At 41.7% G+C, this 18,849-nt stretch overlaps 1 protein-coding gene across 4 annotated transcripts in view; it reads left to right on the top strand.

The window, feature by feature from the left end:
* BCL2 (BCL2 apoptosis regulator) overlaps positions 1 to 18,849 on the top strand; it is a 171,290-nt gene that overhangs the window by 1,976 nt on the left and 150,465 nt on the right. The window contains exons 3-4 of one of the 4 annotated variants that reach the window (XM_072758049.1): positions 798 to 952; positions 1,275 to 18,565. The exons of 2 other annotated variants lie outside the window; for them this stretch is intronic. In XM_072758049.1, coding sequence (XP_072614150.1) covers positions 798 to 932 — 135 coding nt within the window. In that variant the 3' untranslated portion in view covers positions 933 to 952; positions 1,275 to 18,565. Of the gene's footprint in view, positions 1 to 797; positions 18,566 to 18,849 lie in introns of those variants that run through there. One more of the 4 variants, XM_072758048.1, reaches the window with a different exon arrangement.

Here is an 18,849-nt window from a genome sequence, read left to right as displayed (position 1 = left end):
GAGGCTCAGAACCCCTGGTTGGAGTGTGGGTGGGCCCTCGGCCCAATGGGGCTGGTGAGCCCGGGAAGAGCAATCAGGTTGCCCCCCCGCTGCCCTACCTCTTGCCCCCCGCTGCAGCGCTCCCGGCCGGCTCTGATGTGGATGATTTCTTCTGGCCCAAAGTGTTTTCCTTACTTGCCAGCCGTGGAGGGTTAAGGATCCAGCATTTGCTATCCAGTGGGATCTGGGGATAAATGGTATCCCTTCGGGCTTTGTCAAACTGGAGGTCCAGGGATCCTCCTCCAACCCCCAATCCCACCCCCACCCTCACCCCCACGGCCGCCCCTGGACTACCGATGACCTAGACTCCAGGTCAGGTTAGGTTGGCAATCGGCTTCTTAAACTAAGTCTCCCCCCCCCCCCCCCCCCGGGGTTCTTATTTATACTGCAATTTGTGAACTACCCAATTAGAAGAAGACTTCACCAGAGGACCAAAGGCATGCCTTTTCTGACTCACTGGGTGGGATCTACCCAAAGTGGAAATGCAGTGTGTAGCCCCTTTCCCTGGAAAACATAGAAGTGTTTGCAAAGAGGTAAGTTGACTTTCCGAAAGTCCGAGAACTCCATCCTGTGGGGTGTGGCACATGAGTTCCCTGTGGGCGTGGCTGAGCGTCTTGAAGAACTTTGGGGCTGTGGATACTTCATCTCATCAGTGACATAATTTGCCCTGGCTGCAGACTTTGTGTTCTGTTTCTGTACCTGGTGTATGATTTGGAAGTCTATGATAATTATAGTATCTTTTGCTTTTCGCCACCTAGAGTCCACATCCTTTGATGGTCTTCTCTGCTGAAAAAACTTGCGTCTACAGTGTCTATATAAAGCATAGAAGCATTGATTCTCATCTGTGGATTCTCTCATGCTCTGACTTTAGTTGTAGTGATCGATGCCTGTAGCTTCGAAGAACATCTGCGAGGTGTTTGTTTTTTTGTTTTTGTTTTTGTTTTTTTTTCTTTTTTCTGGTGCTCGGTAGAGCTTCCATCTCCTTACCATAAAGTTATTTTTGTGTGTGTGATTCTTTGGGGGAGGGGGTCCAGATCCTAAGACTGAAGAGTTGTATTTGAGATCTGCATCTGATATATAAAATTATTAATTTATGGAAAAGTAAAAGAGAAATCTTGTCTGAAAGTTTTTCAGGCTTTTTGTTTTAATTTGAAGAATTATTTTTGAAAAAGGGTGCAACACGGTGCTTCCTTGTATAGTCTCTAGGGAGAATGAATGATGCTTTTATTTTATAGGGCCTACCAGGAGCACAAAGCCTAGAAATGACTACAAGTGGATTCAATTTCAAGAAGCACATTACATATTTTACTACAGTTTACAAGTGTGCTAATATTAAGGCCAAGAAAAAGGAGAAAAAGCCAAGAAAGTAGATGGCTGACATGAAAATCTGATCCTACTTGATCAAAGTTAACAAAATTTTGATGCCACTGTTCAGTGTTTAAAAGTATAATATCCCCATTTAAATTTCTAACACTTAAAATGCTCTTCGTGAATTGTTTTTTTTTTTTCAAGATCCCATATTGTCAGATCTTTAGTATTTCTGGAAGAATTCACTAAAGGGTAAAAAAATATTTTTGTTAAATGTTTGGTTAAGTAGGTGTTTTATTTTTAACCACCATAACCAAACAGGTAGAAGTTTCCAGGCTCCAAGACCAAAGTAAAACACATTTGACAGTTCTATTTCATATTTATATGAAAAATTTCAAGATTTTCTTTCTCGTTGAAAGAAATCCAAGGTGGTAACTGTCATCTGTTAAGAAATTTAATAAACAGATAAGAAGCAGACATATGTTTGTGGATAGACATTAAAATATAACCTTGGTCTTTGTTTTGTTGCATTGTACGATGTTAACGTCTCATGCAAAATAGTTTTCTTTTTAGATGAAGCCTCACTTTTAACTCCTTTCAAAATAGTGTCTTCAAAATAGTAGAGCCTATCTTTGTGGTCAACAGGTATCTGAGATTGATAAATGTAGAGGCTATATTTTATGATGCCAAATCACAATGACACATCGTAGAACACGATAAAGAATTTTTTGACAAAACTTCTCACTGCAAAAATAAATCATATAGGGGCACAAATAGCTGATGGTAAAATGTGTAGTTTGCAGAACAACATATAGATGGATGACTATATAGGAAGACAAAGGAATTTGGCCAAAAAAGTATGTATCAGGAAATGTAATCACAAATGGATACTTTGGAATAAAAGTGGTAGCAGTTGAGAGTTATAAATGATTCACCTATTCTTTCAAATGGGCACGACTAATCTAAATGTCTAGTATGGCATGTGGACAGATTTTCCCCCCAAATTTGCTCCAGTCAGGGTTGCATCTCTAATACTGTGTTGCATCTTATAGCATAAAGTACTCAATGCCAGTGGTCAAGTGTTAGGAGAGCACTAGTCACTTAATGACTTCTAGGACTCAGTGGATCAGCTCATCTACTGCATCTATAATAATGGGCGCTTAGATTTGAAGTCACTTTTTTCTTTGCTGATGTTGATAGAAATCAGACTTCTGAGATTAAGGAAAACTGGTTGTATTCCATAATCCATAGCTTGGAGAAAGCGGCGTCTTAGAATGACAGGCGTCTGAGGGATAGCCCTAGAAGCCTACAAATTAAATAAAGACTAAAGAAGAAGCTGGGTTAGAATGGAGCGTGGCTTTATTTCTAAGTTTGAATAAGGTATTGTGAAAGAAGCAGGACAGAGGGAGTACAAGACAGCCTTAGTTCTAAGAAATGTCTGAGACCCTGCTACTCCAAGTGTGGTTCACAGACCAGCAGCAGGGGCATCACATGGGAGCTTCTTAGAGATGCACAATCTCAGGTTCCACCCCATAGCTAATGAGTCCGAATTTGTGGTTCTTAGGAGATACAGGTTTTTAGGTATGTTGGAGATGTTAACTATTACCCACTGTTGGTTCCTGGGGCCATCTTTTAAGAAGAATGACAGTCTGTGGTGGGTCCTCCAGTGGTCCATTGATTCCAGTGGTCTCAGAGGTTTCTAATATTACCTAGAATACTGAATATTTCCCAGTTGTTCACTAGTATGATATGATCCTTGGATGAAATAAATTGGAATGAAAGAGAGGAGATAAATTATTGTAAACTCAGTCTTCCCAAGAATGTTTTTCAAGGTAGCTAATACAGTTTGTATTGGCATTATTGATTCCAATAAAGTAACACAGCTTTTCTATTCCAATTAAAGGCAAGAGACTTAGCTCTTTAGATAGCTCCATTAGTTATTATTTTACCCCCTCATAACAAGGTTTGAGTTCTGTAGAGATGCCTTGAGTGAGAGTGCTTCAAGGCAAAGGGGCTCTTGTAGGCAAAGGGTTGAGATACGGGGAAGCTGATAGTGAGTGGAATTGGTAGTTCCCCCCAAGCTGAGAAATGGGACAACATTCAGCTTCATGTCTCAGAAGAGAGTGAGGTGTGGGCTATTAAAAGAAAGGGAAGCCTTAAATAAGAGATTAGCTTCGTTCTGTTGATGAGACGGTGTCATGACTTTTCTTTCTTTCTTTCTTTCTTTCTTTCTTTCTTTCTTTCTTTCTTTCTTTCTTTCTTTTTCTTTCTCTTTCTTTCTGTCTTTTGGTCTTTGTGGTTTAGGAAGACAGGAACTTACTTCTCCACATCCAGTAGAGGTTAGCTTCCTTTTTACTAGTTGATCAGCAAGAGTTTCTGTCTTCTGTTGCAGTCCAGACCCACCAAAAATACTTGATTAACTGGAAAGCAGCACCATTCTCATGCTTGTGTACGAAATACGTGAAAAAGCATCATTTTCCTAGTGGCCAAGTATCAGCTGCTCATGGCCAGTTTTGGCAGCAAAATGATAGGGATTAAAAATAGTCTGAAGATGATCCAGTCTTCAATAGTACATTTGATGATGAACTTTCCTTGGGAAAGTGCATCTTTCTGCCTGCGAAGAATCACATGACCCCCTGCAATAATTTATTCTGTAGAAAAAAACACACATAGTCGCCCCTAGAGTTTGCAAGTCACGTGCTGTTGAGTGATTATATTTGTGGACCTTTGTAAACTGTTACAATTCACTTAGTTCCCTTTTCTGTTTTAAGGTTTTCATTGCTATTCAATGTTGGTTGCAAACATGGCTTTTCTTTTGTGCATCCTGTTACTTTTAGCCGTGCTTTCTAGCGAGAGCTGGTTGGTCTTTTTAGCAATCCTTAATTGAGCTGGTACCCTTCAGATTGCTTAAATGTCATTAGGCCACACAGCACACCAGGTAACAGAAAGCCACAGGTTTGTTTGGTGTGTGTGTGTGTGTGTGTGTGTGTGTGTGTGTGTTTAAAGCAAACTCTTATAGTTTTTCCTTATCTCTCCTTCTAGTCCCAGTCAGCTGTTTGGAGGGATGAAAAACTCACCCGTTAGGCAGGTGTGTGGGTGCTGTGTGTCGCTCCTGCTCAGCTCTCCCCATGCCCATTTCTGAGGTCACTCATCGTGCCTTAGCAATAGTTGAGCAAAGCAATACCTCAGCACAAATGTGTTTGTGCTGGAAAAACAACACTGTCTTTGTAGTGTACAAGTAGAAAGGTTCCCCCCAGAGATATATTGTATTTGAGGTTCAAAGGTTCTGTTAAACCTTTTTAAGGTAATCTAATATCACCTTATTCAGGTATAGCTATAACCTTGCAAGCCTTTCCCCCAGCTACATACAGGAGACCACTCAGTGAATTTACTTCACTATGAAGCATCTCTTTCATTCTTCTTGGTTTGATTCAGACAATATTAGTGTTTGACATCTCAATAGGATCAATGATGAAAATCCATCCAAGGACTGAGACAGTTGTTTGGCAGACATTATTGCAAGTCTTTATGTGCCTGGTTCTGGGTTTGGTTGGGGACACAAGAAAGGGAGCTTTACCCTGCCTTGTGTGACCCCACAGGCTGACGTTGTAGGTGTCTAAGTAAACTCATAGTACATGCAGCCCGGTAAGCATGATCCCAGGTTCTCAGATTTAGAGAGAAAAAGAAAAAAAAAACTAAGTATATATTATTTTGCATACATTTCTATCTTTGTCTAAAAAAGTTACTTCTAACCATATGGCTATTCATGTGTGCATTAGGTCTTATTTAAATAGGAGAAATGTAGATAATTTAAAAAATACTGTACAATACTGACACACTCTTAAGAGAACTGAAAGGCAAGGGGAGTTCCCTTGTTAAATATTTATCCCTGAAGCCCTCTTAATACACATTAAGAAGACTTAATAAACACCTGTCTTCATTTTTTAAAAAGTATTTCATTCTTTGTATGTAAAAGACAATCAAGGCTTTGAATAGGATGATTAGAATAACTTAATTTGAAGAACTATCTTTCTTAAATCATCCTTGCATACAGAAAAATACAAGTTGATTTTGCACAGAACAGGGGCTCTTCCTCTGGGAGACTTAAAAAACAAAAAAGCTTTTGTTTTCTTTTGTTTTAGGTCATAGGACTGTTTCGATTATTAAGAGGCTTCTCTTCCAAAACTCTGTTTATAGAAATTTCCAGTCCATTGTAGCATCTGTGTTCCTGAAGGGCAGGTGTTAGTTATACTGTCTAACTACTTGCACTCCTGGTCCTCTTTCTTTAAATGGAGGTTGTAAAACTTTTTGAAATGACAACAAAACCTTTTTCATTTTAAAATTTGTTCTGATATATGCTCGATTCTATAGTGCCAGCGTTGTTTCTCTGCTTTTTATTTGCCAGACAAAAGATAAACCCAGCTGTCCTTCAGTAAGAATGATGACTGAATGATTGTTTCTATCTCTCCAAAGCCATTTGGGCTTTCTCAGGGGGACCCTGGCTCGTGACTGTCCCTTACCTGCCCATCATCCCGGCACCAGGCAACCTCCTGGATGTAGCTCCTTGTGCCCTCCCAACACGCGCAGGGTAGGATTCACCTGAGCAAAGAACACTATGCCTCCATACCAGCAAGAGGGAGCGGAAAACACTGTGGCGAGAGCTAGAATAGAACCTCCACTCATATCTTGTCACAAGGAGCTGGGCAAGGCTCAGTTCTGTCAACAGATACGATGCTTTCTCCAGAGGTCATGGATTGCAATCACGCACAGGGTAAAGGATAGAATCTGCCAGCAGAACTTTATTTGCTCTGATCTGTGCAGTGTGAGATGAGAGGGGTTATACTCTAGCCATAGATAAGTTTTGTCTAACTTAATTAAAATAACTTCTATTCAAGACTACTTCCCCAACTGCCCCTTAAGCGTGTTTGGAAGGGAATGTCCCTGCTATGCTGGTGTGACCATTTATAGCACTATACCAAGAGCTACTTGGGTGATTTTCTTGGGCAATTGGCAGGATTCTGTGAGAAACTTCTCTACAGAACATGGACCTCTTTTCCGCATGACACATGGAACACGCACTTCACTAGGAGACTGTTTGGAAAATTTTGTTTTCATCCTGCTCCTCGTTTTGCCCTCGGAATGTCAGGGATAGAGCCATATTCCATTTATAGTTAATAATCAGCTCATCAGCTCTCTGGGGCTTCAACATAATGAGTCAGAAGCTTATGACTGACCCCACTCTCCTCTTTACTATGCCTCCTGAAAACAATCTGAGGACCCACTGTGTCAAGTGAAGCTTTACTATTTCAATGGAGATTTTTCCATTGAGACCAATGCAGCTTTCTTGTGACAGTCGTTCCAGTTACTATATTTCTCTCTTTTTAACTGTCTTCTCTGAGGTGATTTACTTGGGAATTAACTGTCTTCTCTTAAGCTGTGGAAGTATCGAGAGTTTGTGACTTAGGATGCTTAGAGTACCAAGCAAGGATCAACATTGCAGGCTATCTCTTCTCGACTGTTTCCATCTCTTCTTGGTTGAGAATGAAGATTGCTTTAGCTGCACAACACCATGAATGTTGTATCTATGTAGTAACAAACATAGTCCATTATGGTGCATTTGAATTAAATTTCAGCCAGATAGTCCATTCAGGTGCATTTGAATTTTCCAGGAGAATCTGGAACAGATACTTAGTACTCTTAATTCACTACCTATTTGCTATCTATATTATCCTCCTGCAATTAGAATAGGAATAAAATTAACTGCGAATTATATCATCAGCTTTAGAGATTGATTATTTTATCCCTTAAGAAAAAAAAAGGCAAGTCCGTAAGTGATGCCAGTTGGCACTTTTGAGTCTAAATTTTCAGGACTATCTCCTAGTCATTTCCCTTATGAATTTCTGCTAGCATCTCTCTCTCTTTCTTGGTCTCTTGTTTTAAAACTGAAAGCTTTTAGAGGTGGATTTGAGTTTTTGTAATAACAAAATTATAAGTATAGTGAAGCAGAGCCACTTACTAAATATTTAAAGTGACTGTAAAAGAAGGAAACGGTATGAAGACATCTTATCAAGGCAAACAAGCAATTGTTCTTAAAACTGAACTCACAAAGGGCAGGGATGGAAACAAAAAGAATTATGAAGATCTTGTGATGTCACATATCATGCACATTATTTTTTTCCCTTGAAAAAAAATTTACTGAGGGCCTACTACGTGCAAGGCTCTCTGCCATGTGTTTTAGTTGAGTAAAAAAGTGTGTAAGACCATCTTTGCCTTCAAGGAACTTACCAACCATTAGTGGGACTAAAAAGATGTAAATTGCTGTAGTCTCTGCCACTCTTTAGTGGATGGAGAGATCTGGCCCAGGATATGGAAGAGTTTCATGCAGGAGGGAATAGGTAGGAGATGTGAGGAGAGGGCATTTAGATAACTGGACTGGAGAAATTAGAACAGACAGGAATGTATGAGGTGCAATTGAGCAATAATGGGAATAGTAGAGTGACTTGTTGGAGGCATAGAGATCTTTCACAAGATTTGACCAGGTCCTAAGTTGAGAGCTTTGTATTTAACTTGGTAGATGTTGAAAGGATAGTGGAAAGTGTTCTGAGGCAAGACAGGATGTGCAGGGTTGCAGAAGATTGCTGGATGGGGGTTTGAATCATGGTGGCAGAGTGGGGAATGGAAAAGATGGGGCAGATGTGGGGGGACGGTACTGAAGGGGAACCAAAGGACTGAGAACAGATTGAAGAAGCAGAAGACTGAAGCTTGAAACCCAGCTGGTTCAAAGAGAGATCTTGTTCTCAAGAGAAAGAGGAAAGATAAGAACAGTTGCTGTTTTGTAGGAGTAAATGTGATGAAGTTAATTTTGGACATTTGCAACTTGAGTTTCCAGGAGGATTTCTAAGTGGAAATGCCCAACAGCAGTTGGCTTTAAGGATCTGGAGCTCAAGAGAGAATTTGGGGCAAGAATACAATATGCCATTCCCCCCAAATTGGGTAGGTTTTCTATTCTTGCATTTCCAAAAGTGGTCCTAACTGCCCTTGCTGGTTCCATACTGCTTTCCCTCCAAAGTCCTCTGTAGACTTCCACGGATTGGACTGAGGTGATTTACTTGGGAATTAACTGTTCAAAGCATGACTTGCCTACTTAAACCATAATTCAACTTGAGTCAAGTGAGTATTGTCCCAGTATCCTAATAACAACCACCATTTGTAGAGATCTTATAAAATTGAAATGTTCTCCTTCGGTGGTACTGCATCAGTTAGTAAAATATTTCTCCTATTCCATTTAACCTGTGTCTCACAGAGTAGATTGTATGTATGCACAGTCATTGAATGAATTAATGAATAAAATTGATTGAATGAATGAATTAATAGAAGATTATGGAAGAGGCACTTTGAGCATCTAACTCATCCTAACCAACTAAAGTTCTCCTACTCTCCTTCCTAGAGAGTTTGTGTATGTGTTCCAAATGTCCCATGTCACAGATTTGTGACTACTTAATAGGAAACAAAAAAGAAAAATACCTATTGAGTGTTTTGATTTCAGTGCTCATCACTGAATTGAAAAAGTATGTCATTCGTACATGAAGAGAAGTCTTGATTTTGCTTTACATCAAATGTTTGACGTTAATAAAGTCTTTAGTGCTAACGTTAGATAGGAGGCGATGGGTTGTCACAGTATATCGTTTATACACGAATGTGCACAGTCTGTCTATATGTGTTTAGCTGCTCCCAGACGGTTCAAATCTCAAGCCCAGTGGAAGTCTTGATGTCTGAGATTTTCATCACCTTATCATTAAAGAAATCAGGGCTTGTCCAGGGTTCTCACAGTGGGAACAAGGTGGCTCCCCCACCCTGAGTTAGTGTTGTCGGTCAATATAAAAGAACTACAGCATAAAAGTCATAGGGATAAATGATCCTCTCGTTCTTCTCCCACAAAAACAGGCAGCCAGTTGAAGGTGGAAGTCAGGAGAACTCAGTGTTCCCGGAGATGAGAGAACCTAAGATTTTATTTCTCCAGACACTGATACGCAAGAAGACCACCAGGGGTGTCATGGATATAACCACTGGCCTGGCAGCCTTGGACTAAATTCTCTATTGCTTGAAGCAAGAATCACAGCCTTTCTGTGGTTTTAAGAACTGGTGGAATTTGTATTTTAAGAACCCTCATCCCTTGGCATGAAGCAAACTCAAAGCATTATTGCTCATCATTTGTCATCTGTTTGAGAAAGATCGTATGATTTGTTTACTTGTAATGAAGCTTGACCATACTTCTCCAGGGGCTTTTTAAAAAGAAGGATGTGTCAGCTTGCAGATTTGTCCCCATGAATGAAACCACAAGCAAATTCTCTTCTCTCCCCCATCCTCCCTCGTTTCTTTAGTGACCATCTGTGCATTATGTTACCATTGCCAGACCCTCTTCAAGTGGCTTATCTATGAGTGAATTCAGAAACTTCAAATTATAAAGGACACCCAGATAATTGGCCTGTTCTCCAAAGTATGTGTCCCCTGTGCTGCTGCCAGATTCCTTCTTAATGAATACATCCAGTGACAGTGGGATTCTTGAGCTTGTCCGTATCCGTGAGAAAATGAGCTTCCCTGCTTTGTAACAGCTTGTGGCTCGGGGAAAAAAAATGACAGCCATTGCACAAGTCTCCTTTGAAAGTCGTCTTCTTTCCCATAAATGATACTTTGAGAACACACTTAAGGGGTTATTAGTTTTCTATTTCATGCTTGGCCTGTGTGTGAGAATAACACCAGCTGTCACTGCAAATCAGTAGCTAAACACGCTTTGTCTGGTTAATGTGAGCATTTAATATTTGGCTCAATTAAAAATTAACTGATGAAGGTACATGTCAAATGGAAATCGAAAATACCTTTGTAAGGAATATTGAAAGGGCATGACCAGTGAGGAAATTAGTGGTTTTAAAATGTGGAGACTTTGGGGAAATTTAGAGTCGAGACACTTGACTCTTGCTTCAGACCTCTCTACCTGTTTGATACTGAAAAGGATGCCCTCATTCTTACTATGAAGGACCCAGTTGCATCTCTATGTTTTCTACAGTTACTACAGTGTTGTGTTTTGTTTTGTTTTGTGCTGGAGCATACAATTAAAGCACACAGAACAGGAGATCGGTTATTCATTTGTCCCACACATTTTTTTTTTTTTTTAATTAAGCACATGCTATAGGCCAGGCCCTGGGGAAGTACATGGTGGGAACAAGATAGGGCTCACAGTCTGTGGGGTGGAGATCTTCACACAGCAACTGTAGTGGAGTCTGGATAGAGCTAGGAAACATACAACCATAGTAGCAGCTTTTATCAGAGTCAAGGAAGTCTTCCCAGGAAAGTCCTTCCCAGGAAAGGAAGCCTGAAGGATCAGTGGGAGCTAATGTAGAGAAGTGGGAAGGAGGAACAAAGTGTGGCGAGCAGAAAGGACCTGTGGATCAAAGGCCAGGGGCCCAAGGAGTCCAGCCTGGCTGGAGGGAGGAGTGTAAGGGGGCAGGTCAGAAAGGCAATGCGGGATATGTGCCCCCGTCCAGCGGTTTGTTCTAGAAAGGTCCTGCCATGAATGAGACTGGGAGAGGCTTGTTCAGTAAATGAGCAGGAGACCATGTGCCTGACCTACCTAGAGGAACGGTAGTGGGGACATCGAGAAACTGATAGCCTTAAGCAATGGTTAGGACTAGAAGGGAGAGATTTTTATTTAGGAAGATGTAGTGATGATGGAGTGAATGCTTCAGAACCTGGCTCATTTCTTCTCCAATTACAGTGCTCTTTTTCCATAATCATTCTGAAAAGACTGGTCCTCGTTGTAGCTGTAGATCCGTATATATATATATATTTTTTTCTTATTTCCCATTCGTTTACATTAACACTGCCGGGTTGGAAATTTTATGTTGTTAGAATTCACATTGTAATAAATCCACATCGACAACCAGTTAAGAAAAGTGTATTTTTTTGTTTTTGTTTTTGTTTTGTTTTTTTAAGAAAAGTGTATTTGAAGAAAGAAAGAATTCCGTTTTGAAAGGCAGTTTGCATAGACGTTTCCTCCTCGTGAAAAAAAATCACAACAGTGGGATCTCACCTGGGCAGAGGATTTTAAAGTTTCCAAAGGCATTCCGTGTCTGTTGGTGCCCTTGGTCTTCATGATGACCCTAGGTAAGGCAGGTATTATATTCCCACTTCTCTCTGCCTTCCTCTGCCCACACCCTTTGTGTCATTTGTTTATTCCCATGCAAGGAGAAAAGCGCCTGAGAAAGCTGTGTGAGAGCCAGTAAGTCCAGAGGAGCTGGTATTCATTCCCAGACTCAGAGTCTAGTGGATATTTCTTTACACTGTGCTGCTTCTCAGGGTATGTTTTCACAAGGACACCAGATTCCTCAATAGAAACTTAATCAAGTATATCTAATTTTGAAAAATAGTATCCTCCACTGCTTTTTATGTCAGGAAATGTCCGGAAAATTAAAAATATAGTCTTTTGTTTCACGTTATTTTCCCTCCTTTGATTTGGCTTTTGAAGGGTGTTTTGTGTTTATGGCAGGGGGGCATCTAACATCTTGCCATCTGATGCTCACCCATTTGCTCAAGACCCTGTGGGTGTGCTTGAGAGCTGGGCACTCTTGAGCAGGTAACTCCTCCAAGGGGACAGTAGAATGAGGGACAGGACAGTTCTCGAAACTCAGCGTGAGGGTTCTGGGCAACAGCAGGGCAGGCAAAATGATGTGAATATAGATGATCATTTTGATTGTTCGGGGTCTAACTAGGAATGCACATTTTTTATTAACTTTTAAAGTTGGCCTCTTCTCTTTAGGTAAGCAACATAAACTTGGCATAAGCATTAAACATAAAAGCGTTAAAGCACTTTTTGAATTTAAAAAGTGGTGGAGCCTTCATCAGTAAGATTCCCAGAGTGTCTAAAGGGCATGTGGCTATTTTAGTTCAACCTCATTTATTCAACAAGTATTTAGAAGAGCGCTGGAGCTATAACAGAAAACATGGCAGTCAAGAACTGTGTCTCCTACCTCCCATGAATCAAACATGGTGAGGAAGTTAGAACATAAAGGGGCAAATAATTAACCATAGAAGAACTACAATATAACAGAAAGGAGACAGTTTGATACAGGACGGTTGGTGGGGCTTCTTAACTCTTAAATGAGTTCTAGGGATTTTCTAGTAGTATTGCAGATCACACAGAGGAGGCTAAATGGCTTTTTAAAGTTAACAGCTGAAAACATAAATGTTCTACCTTAAAATTGGTGTGTGTCTTAGTATAACACAGCCCATAGGTCAGTTTAAGATGGGTTACCATGCACAATATGGGGTTTAAAAAAACTTCCATTTTTAGCTAAAATGTTTGGGGCATTTCCCCCCCTTATCCCTACTGATCTTTTCATCTCCCCCATTTCCACATATCACAACACTGCTCAGTGGCCCCAGTCACTGAAAGTCAGGAGGAAGGAAGGAATTGATCGAACCCCAACACGTGCTAGACTCTGGGCTTGACGCTGCTATGGATAGGAGATGATTTAACCCCCACAACCTCTTCTGAGGGTAGGAAGTAGAATTATAGATTGAGGAAGCAGAGATTTTGCAAAATCAAGGAATTTTGCACAGTAAGAGGCAAAAGTAGATCCTTTTTTAGGCAATCCAAGTGGTCATGGATGTCCTCTAAAACTTCAAGATTTTTGTTGTTGTTGTTTTTAATATAAGAAACCTATTAAAAAGTAACAATTTGATGCATGTGACTGGTTCCTTTTGTGTTTCCTTAGGAAGCCAGTTAGTCATCTTCATTTTAGTAACAAGGAGGTAAAATCTTTCATAACATGAACTTTCAAAAGTTCTTTCATAGCTGAAAAGAGAAGAGATAGAGAAATGTTTTGTTTCTGTCTCTCTCCTCATTGGCTCCAACTGGTCTTTGTAAATAGCCTTTGAAAAATAAGTGGTAGTCACTGTTTTATACCAGGACCAGACACCTGATTCAGAAGCTGTCCCAGGGGTCAGAGTATGTGCGTTGGAATAGCAGATCCACAGTGCTTTCCTGGTTCAAGAGAAGTGACCTCATTGTCCAATTGTAACCTGCTCAATGCCTTAATCAAAAGGTGGGAAAAGTCTGCGGTTTTACCTCTGGTGTGATCCTGAGCCCTTTGCTGTCTTATTTTAGGCATGACCTTAGTGTTTTTTTTCCCAGAGCCTAAAGGTGGAGTGACACATAACTCAAGCTTATACGATGATGATGTATTTTTTAAAAATATTTAGCTGTAAATTTTATTCTACTCATAAACAAACCCACTTTCAGCAACCGGGGTGTATCAAGGGAGAGTTATTTCCATCTCCCTTGGTTTAATTTGGATACATTTGACCTAGAACAGCACAGTCTTTCCACAATAACATTTGAACAGGATGCTGCTGTGCTGGTTTGCAGGGCTTACAGAGTTTCAGCGTGGGCCAGGAAACTACTTTCTTAAAAGAAATTTAAACGCTAAGTTCTGACAAGATAGGAAACTCTTACTAGGCTCCTTATTAAACTTCTCTCTTGTTTTTCCTGATTTCTCATGAATTTATATATCTCTTTGTATTATTAAACAACATAGATTGAACATTTAACTTAAGTTCATGTGTTGAATAACTCAAATTCAGAAAGCATAAAATAAAAACAAAAACTGTTCTTAAAGGGTTTGCTTAAGAAAGCATAATATCAATAAAAAATTAAACATTTCTCCCAGGAGCCACATGTTCTAATTTTTTAGAGTAGAACTTCATGGTATGTCATAAGGAAGCAAAAAAGGAAGGGAAATTATTATTCAGACAGAGGGACAATAGTAACCCTTTCATTATTTGAGACAGAGTTCAAAACCAGGCCCCCAAACCCTGGGATCTGTGTGAATTGAACCGAACTTGCCACCAGCTATTTCCGCTCTCTTCTGTGGACTAGATTGCTTTGCCAGTGGGGGTCCAATATAATCTAAAATGTGTAATTTATAAGCTATAACCCCACATGATAATGTTTAAAAGTCTGCTAATGTATTTTTACAAATCCTTGAAATCCCAATGACCATACATGATAATTAGCATGTTTTATTCTTTATGATATGCTTTATTCTTTAATGGCCTTCTTTCTGTGTGACCTCTTAGCGGTAGGGATTGATCTCAGGATAAGGGCCTTGGATTCTGTGTCCAGGCCAGGCTCACTAGTGTTCAGTATGAAAGAGGAGAACGCCCTGCCCTTCCTCTGCCTCAGTTCTACCTGCAATTTATAATGTCTACGTGGAAATGAAGAGTACTCATTTGTCACCAGGATTATAATTGGTGAATGAAAGGTCTTTATGACCACAAAGTCCATTAACACTCTGTTTAGCAATTATGATGATTCTAAGCACAACTAAGAACCAGGAAGTAATTTCAGCCCCTGCTATGCAGAAGGGTAACACAAAGGTTACACGCCAAAGGTCACACCATTAGTCATAAGAGCTTGGCCATCATTCTTAACAGATTTGGGTGCGTGCGTGTGTGCATGGAGAGAAAGAGACAGAGGAATAGACATAACCTAAAAGTTACCATCTTGACCATTTTTTAAGTGCCATTCTACAATGAGAGTATCATGCTGCCATCATCACCATCACTTCCAGAACTCTTTCAGCACCCCAAACTGAAACTCTGTATCCATTAGACACAGACTCTCCTCTTCTTCCTCCCCTCAGCCCCTGGTAACAACTATTTGACTGTATCTGTGAATTTGACTACTCTAGGCACCTCATACAAGCCAATCGCACAGTCTGCCCTGTGTCTGCCCATGGGCTTATCTCACGTAACATCACGTTTTCAAGGTTCATCCATGGTGTAGCGTGTGTGTCAGAATTTCATTCCTTCTTAAGGCTAAATAATTTTCCAGTTTTTTTTTTTGTACATGTTCTCACAAAACTGGTTATCTTTTTTTTTTTTTTTTCCAGTCCATAGAGATGGCACATACGGTCAATTAGTACTGAGTGGGCAGCAGAGCCTGCAAATTATTAGAAAAATCACTTTAAAAAAAATTGCATGAGAGACAGAGAGGCAGAGACACAGGCAGAAGGAGAAGCAAGGTCCATGCAAGGAGCCCGATGTGGGACTCGATCCCAGGACTCCGGGATCATGATCTGAGCAGAAGGCAGATGCTCAACCCCTGAGCCACCCAGGTGCCCCTAGGAAAATCACTTTTAAGAGTCGGACAGTAAGGAAGAGGGTAACAGCACTATGAGACCCGGCTCAGGAGCAACAGACACAAGCCTCCTCTGTGTGGGGCAGCCTGTCCTGAAGGCCTCAGCAGCCTCTGAGGTTCTCTCTGGGCTGTGTCGCAGGCCAGGCTCGTGTTCTCCTCACGCTGCCGCTGACTCATCAGGACGGGGTCACTTTCCAGAAGGAGAGTTGAAGAGATCAGGGAAAGTGGGTCATCCCTTTTTGACGCGACTCCATCCCAAATGGTTAAGATTTTTTAAAAGTTTCGGCTTCAGTCATCTGAAAAATCCACTTGCGTGAAATGATTCATTCCAGAATGTGGGGCCAGAGGCAAGAGGCGAGGCAGGAGCTTAGGTGTAAAGGAAGGAGCAGCCGGCGAACCGGGGCCCTGGCTTGCCTGCATGTCTTTCCTCGCACCTCACTTTCTGGAACCGAGCTTTGGAAGGAAGTGGACTTGAGGGGCTCTGGGTATTGGTATTCCTGGGGCAGTTTCCTTTGTCAATGCTGAGGCTCCATTATCCTCGCTCGGCCTGGGGGACACTGTGGGCATATCTTGAGTCGTCGGCCCACCTGAGGAGGTGAAGGAGGGCTCCCCAGAGGACTGGCTGGTGGGGGAGGGGTGCTGGGTCTGAAGGATAGAGACGAGCTGGCCATGCAGAGAATGGGAAAAGGTCCTGCGTGCAGATAAACAGAGCCATGGGCAGGGTGTGATGAGCTTGGGGATGGTACAGAGGTCAGCATGACCAGAATGTAGGGGGCAGGGGTGGAACGCAAGGAGATGAGGCAGGAGGGATAGCCAAGGCTGGTTCGCTGAGGCCCTGGTGTGTCCCCGAGGAATTTAGGTTGGATCTTTCATGTGGCAGAGAGCCAAGAAAGGTTTCTAGCAGGGTAGTGATTTTTTTGCTGGCGGTGGAGGGGCAGGAGGGAGGCCAGGTGGGACAAAGTGGCACGTGTCCGTCTTGGGATGGGGCTGAGCACCTGCACCTGGACCCCTTCTGCTTCTTCCCACTTGGGATGGGACAGCCGTGAAAGACATTTCAAAGGTCAAAGCTGTTGGGTTGTGCCTAGGAGTTGAGGAATGTGGATACAGTCTGACCATCACTGAATACTCGGTGCCTAGTGCTGGGCAAGCATACAGTAGGTGCCCAATAAACATCGACTGGCTGACTGGACAGCTGTCTGTGTGGGTGTTAGGAGCAGTGGCAGCAGCGTTAGAGGGACAACCCAGCCACATCATGATAGAGGAGATGTTTGTAAGGGTGTGAACTCCGGGTCACATACTTTGCAAACGGCCTATCTACATGAACACGTTTCTTTCTTAGGATGGTCTGGGGAGCCTGGTGCAGTTTTATTCTTGGAGATGAGGAAACAGGGGCTTGGAGAGGTGACCCACTCAGCTGCTTTGGGGGTTGAGCTGGGATTTGAACTCAGGTATCCGCAGAGTCTTGGGTGCCCTTAATCACAGTGCTGTGGCCTCTCCTCTTCTGGAGTTTCCGGGAAGCCGCTTGTATCAAGGCCCCAGGAGTGATGAGTGGGCAAACATAACCAGCGGCAGGATGCAGAGAAGCCTGTTTAGGAAACCATTTATCTCACGTAGACATACCATCTGAGATGACCTTAGTAGAAAGAACAATGGCAGTAATAACAGCACTGTAGTTTTTTCCCTGGCATAAGAAACCAGCTTTGTAATGAAAATGGAATTTCTCTGGGAAAGAGTCCTAGAAAGAGATAGGCAGTTGAGATAAAATAACAAATTGTAAACTCATATCAAAATGTTTTCTGTGTGTTTTCCCTTGCACACTTGCCTTCTCTGTTTTGTCATTTACTTTGTTCACTTGCCACCTGCGGATCCACGCCCCGTGCCCCCCACTCTTGTCCCCCAGTCCTGTGACCCAGAGGAAGAGAAAGGAGTGTGTGCATCTAGAGGCAATCGCGTGCTCCTTGGCGTTTACCCTCAAAATACCTGGAGGAAAGGGGAAGGGGTCCTATAGGGTAAACACTGCTTTTGGGATGGAAGCCTGTGGCTTTCTGGAATGAAGGGTGGTGAGTTTGGGTTCCCAGGTGGCCCATGGGTCGGAATCTGAGCTCCCTGGTGTTCAGGTGTGTGCGCCGTCATGGATCATTACAACCCCAACTGAAGCTATGTTTTCGTGCCATAGGTCAGAGTCATATAAAATAAACTCTTGTCATAACAAAGGATGCAGCAGCCAGATTACATCTTGGAGTTCCTTCACTTGCTTACCCCAGAGGACACTGATTTTCATGGCGGTGTGGGGAAGGGATTCTATTTTTATGCTGATCCTAACTGGGGGTCTATCTTGCTCTACCACCCTTGTAAATAGTGATAAATGGTGGTGGCCATAGCAGCATGGAGAAAGAGTGTGGCCTGGAAACCCAGCCAAACTCTTGGCTCCAATTTTATGTAAATTCACTGAACAGAATGCAAATGATTTCACAGTAACATGGGACCCAGGGACAAGTGCTCATCTGTTTTCAGCAGTCTCCCTGGGCTTCTGGCAGCAGCCACTGTAGAGGCACGGAACGTAAAAGGTGGCTGGGAGGGAGGGGGTCCCGCCATCAGTAGAGAACTCACCTGGGATTTCACCATGAGCAGCAGTTATTTGTTTGGCATTCTGTGAGCAGGATTCTGGATTGCAAGAACAGGAAAAGATCAACACAGACTAATGCTTTTTTAAAATCCTTTATTCCTTCTCTTATCGCAAAGATGTTCCGTGATCCCAGTAGATATCCAAATACTTATGTATCCCACACATATTGATTGGGCATTTAAGACAGTGTGCTAGGCATCGAAGAAAGACTCAAGTGCAACCATTAAAGCGTGAAACATAACATAGTGTGTCTAAGATCTCCTCCACTCTCCAGTGTGGTAACCACTGGGCATGTGAAATGTGGCTAGCCTGAATAGAGCTGTGATTGGAGTACATAGCAGTACAAAATACATAGCAGATTTCAAATACTTAGTATAAAAAGATGAGTGCAAAAATACTTTATTAGCAATTTTTATGTTAATTGTATGTTGAAATGATAATGTTTTGGATATATTGGTTTAAATAAAAATATATTAAATGTGGGCACTAGAAAATTTAAAATTGCATATGTGGCTCATATTATATTTCTATTGGACAGCACTGCTGTAGACTGCTAACCATTTATTACACAGTGTGGTCACCTTTTTACTCCCATCTTTGGATACTATTACAAAGGAGGATAGACAGAGCTTTCCTTTTTCACAGATGGGATATAGTTTAGACATTGTCGTGGTAAATT

The sequence above is a fragment of the Vulpes vulpes genome, chromosome 5, assembly GCF_048418805.1.
Source record: "Vulpes vulpes isolate BD-2025 chromosome 5, VulVul3, whole genome shotgun sequence".
Lineage (NCBI taxonomy): Eukaryota > Metazoa > Chordata > Mammalia > Carnivora > Canidae > Vulpes > Vulpes vulpes.
Note: the sequence above shows the minus strand (reverse complement) of the source record. Positions and strands in the feature narration are given on the sequence as shown.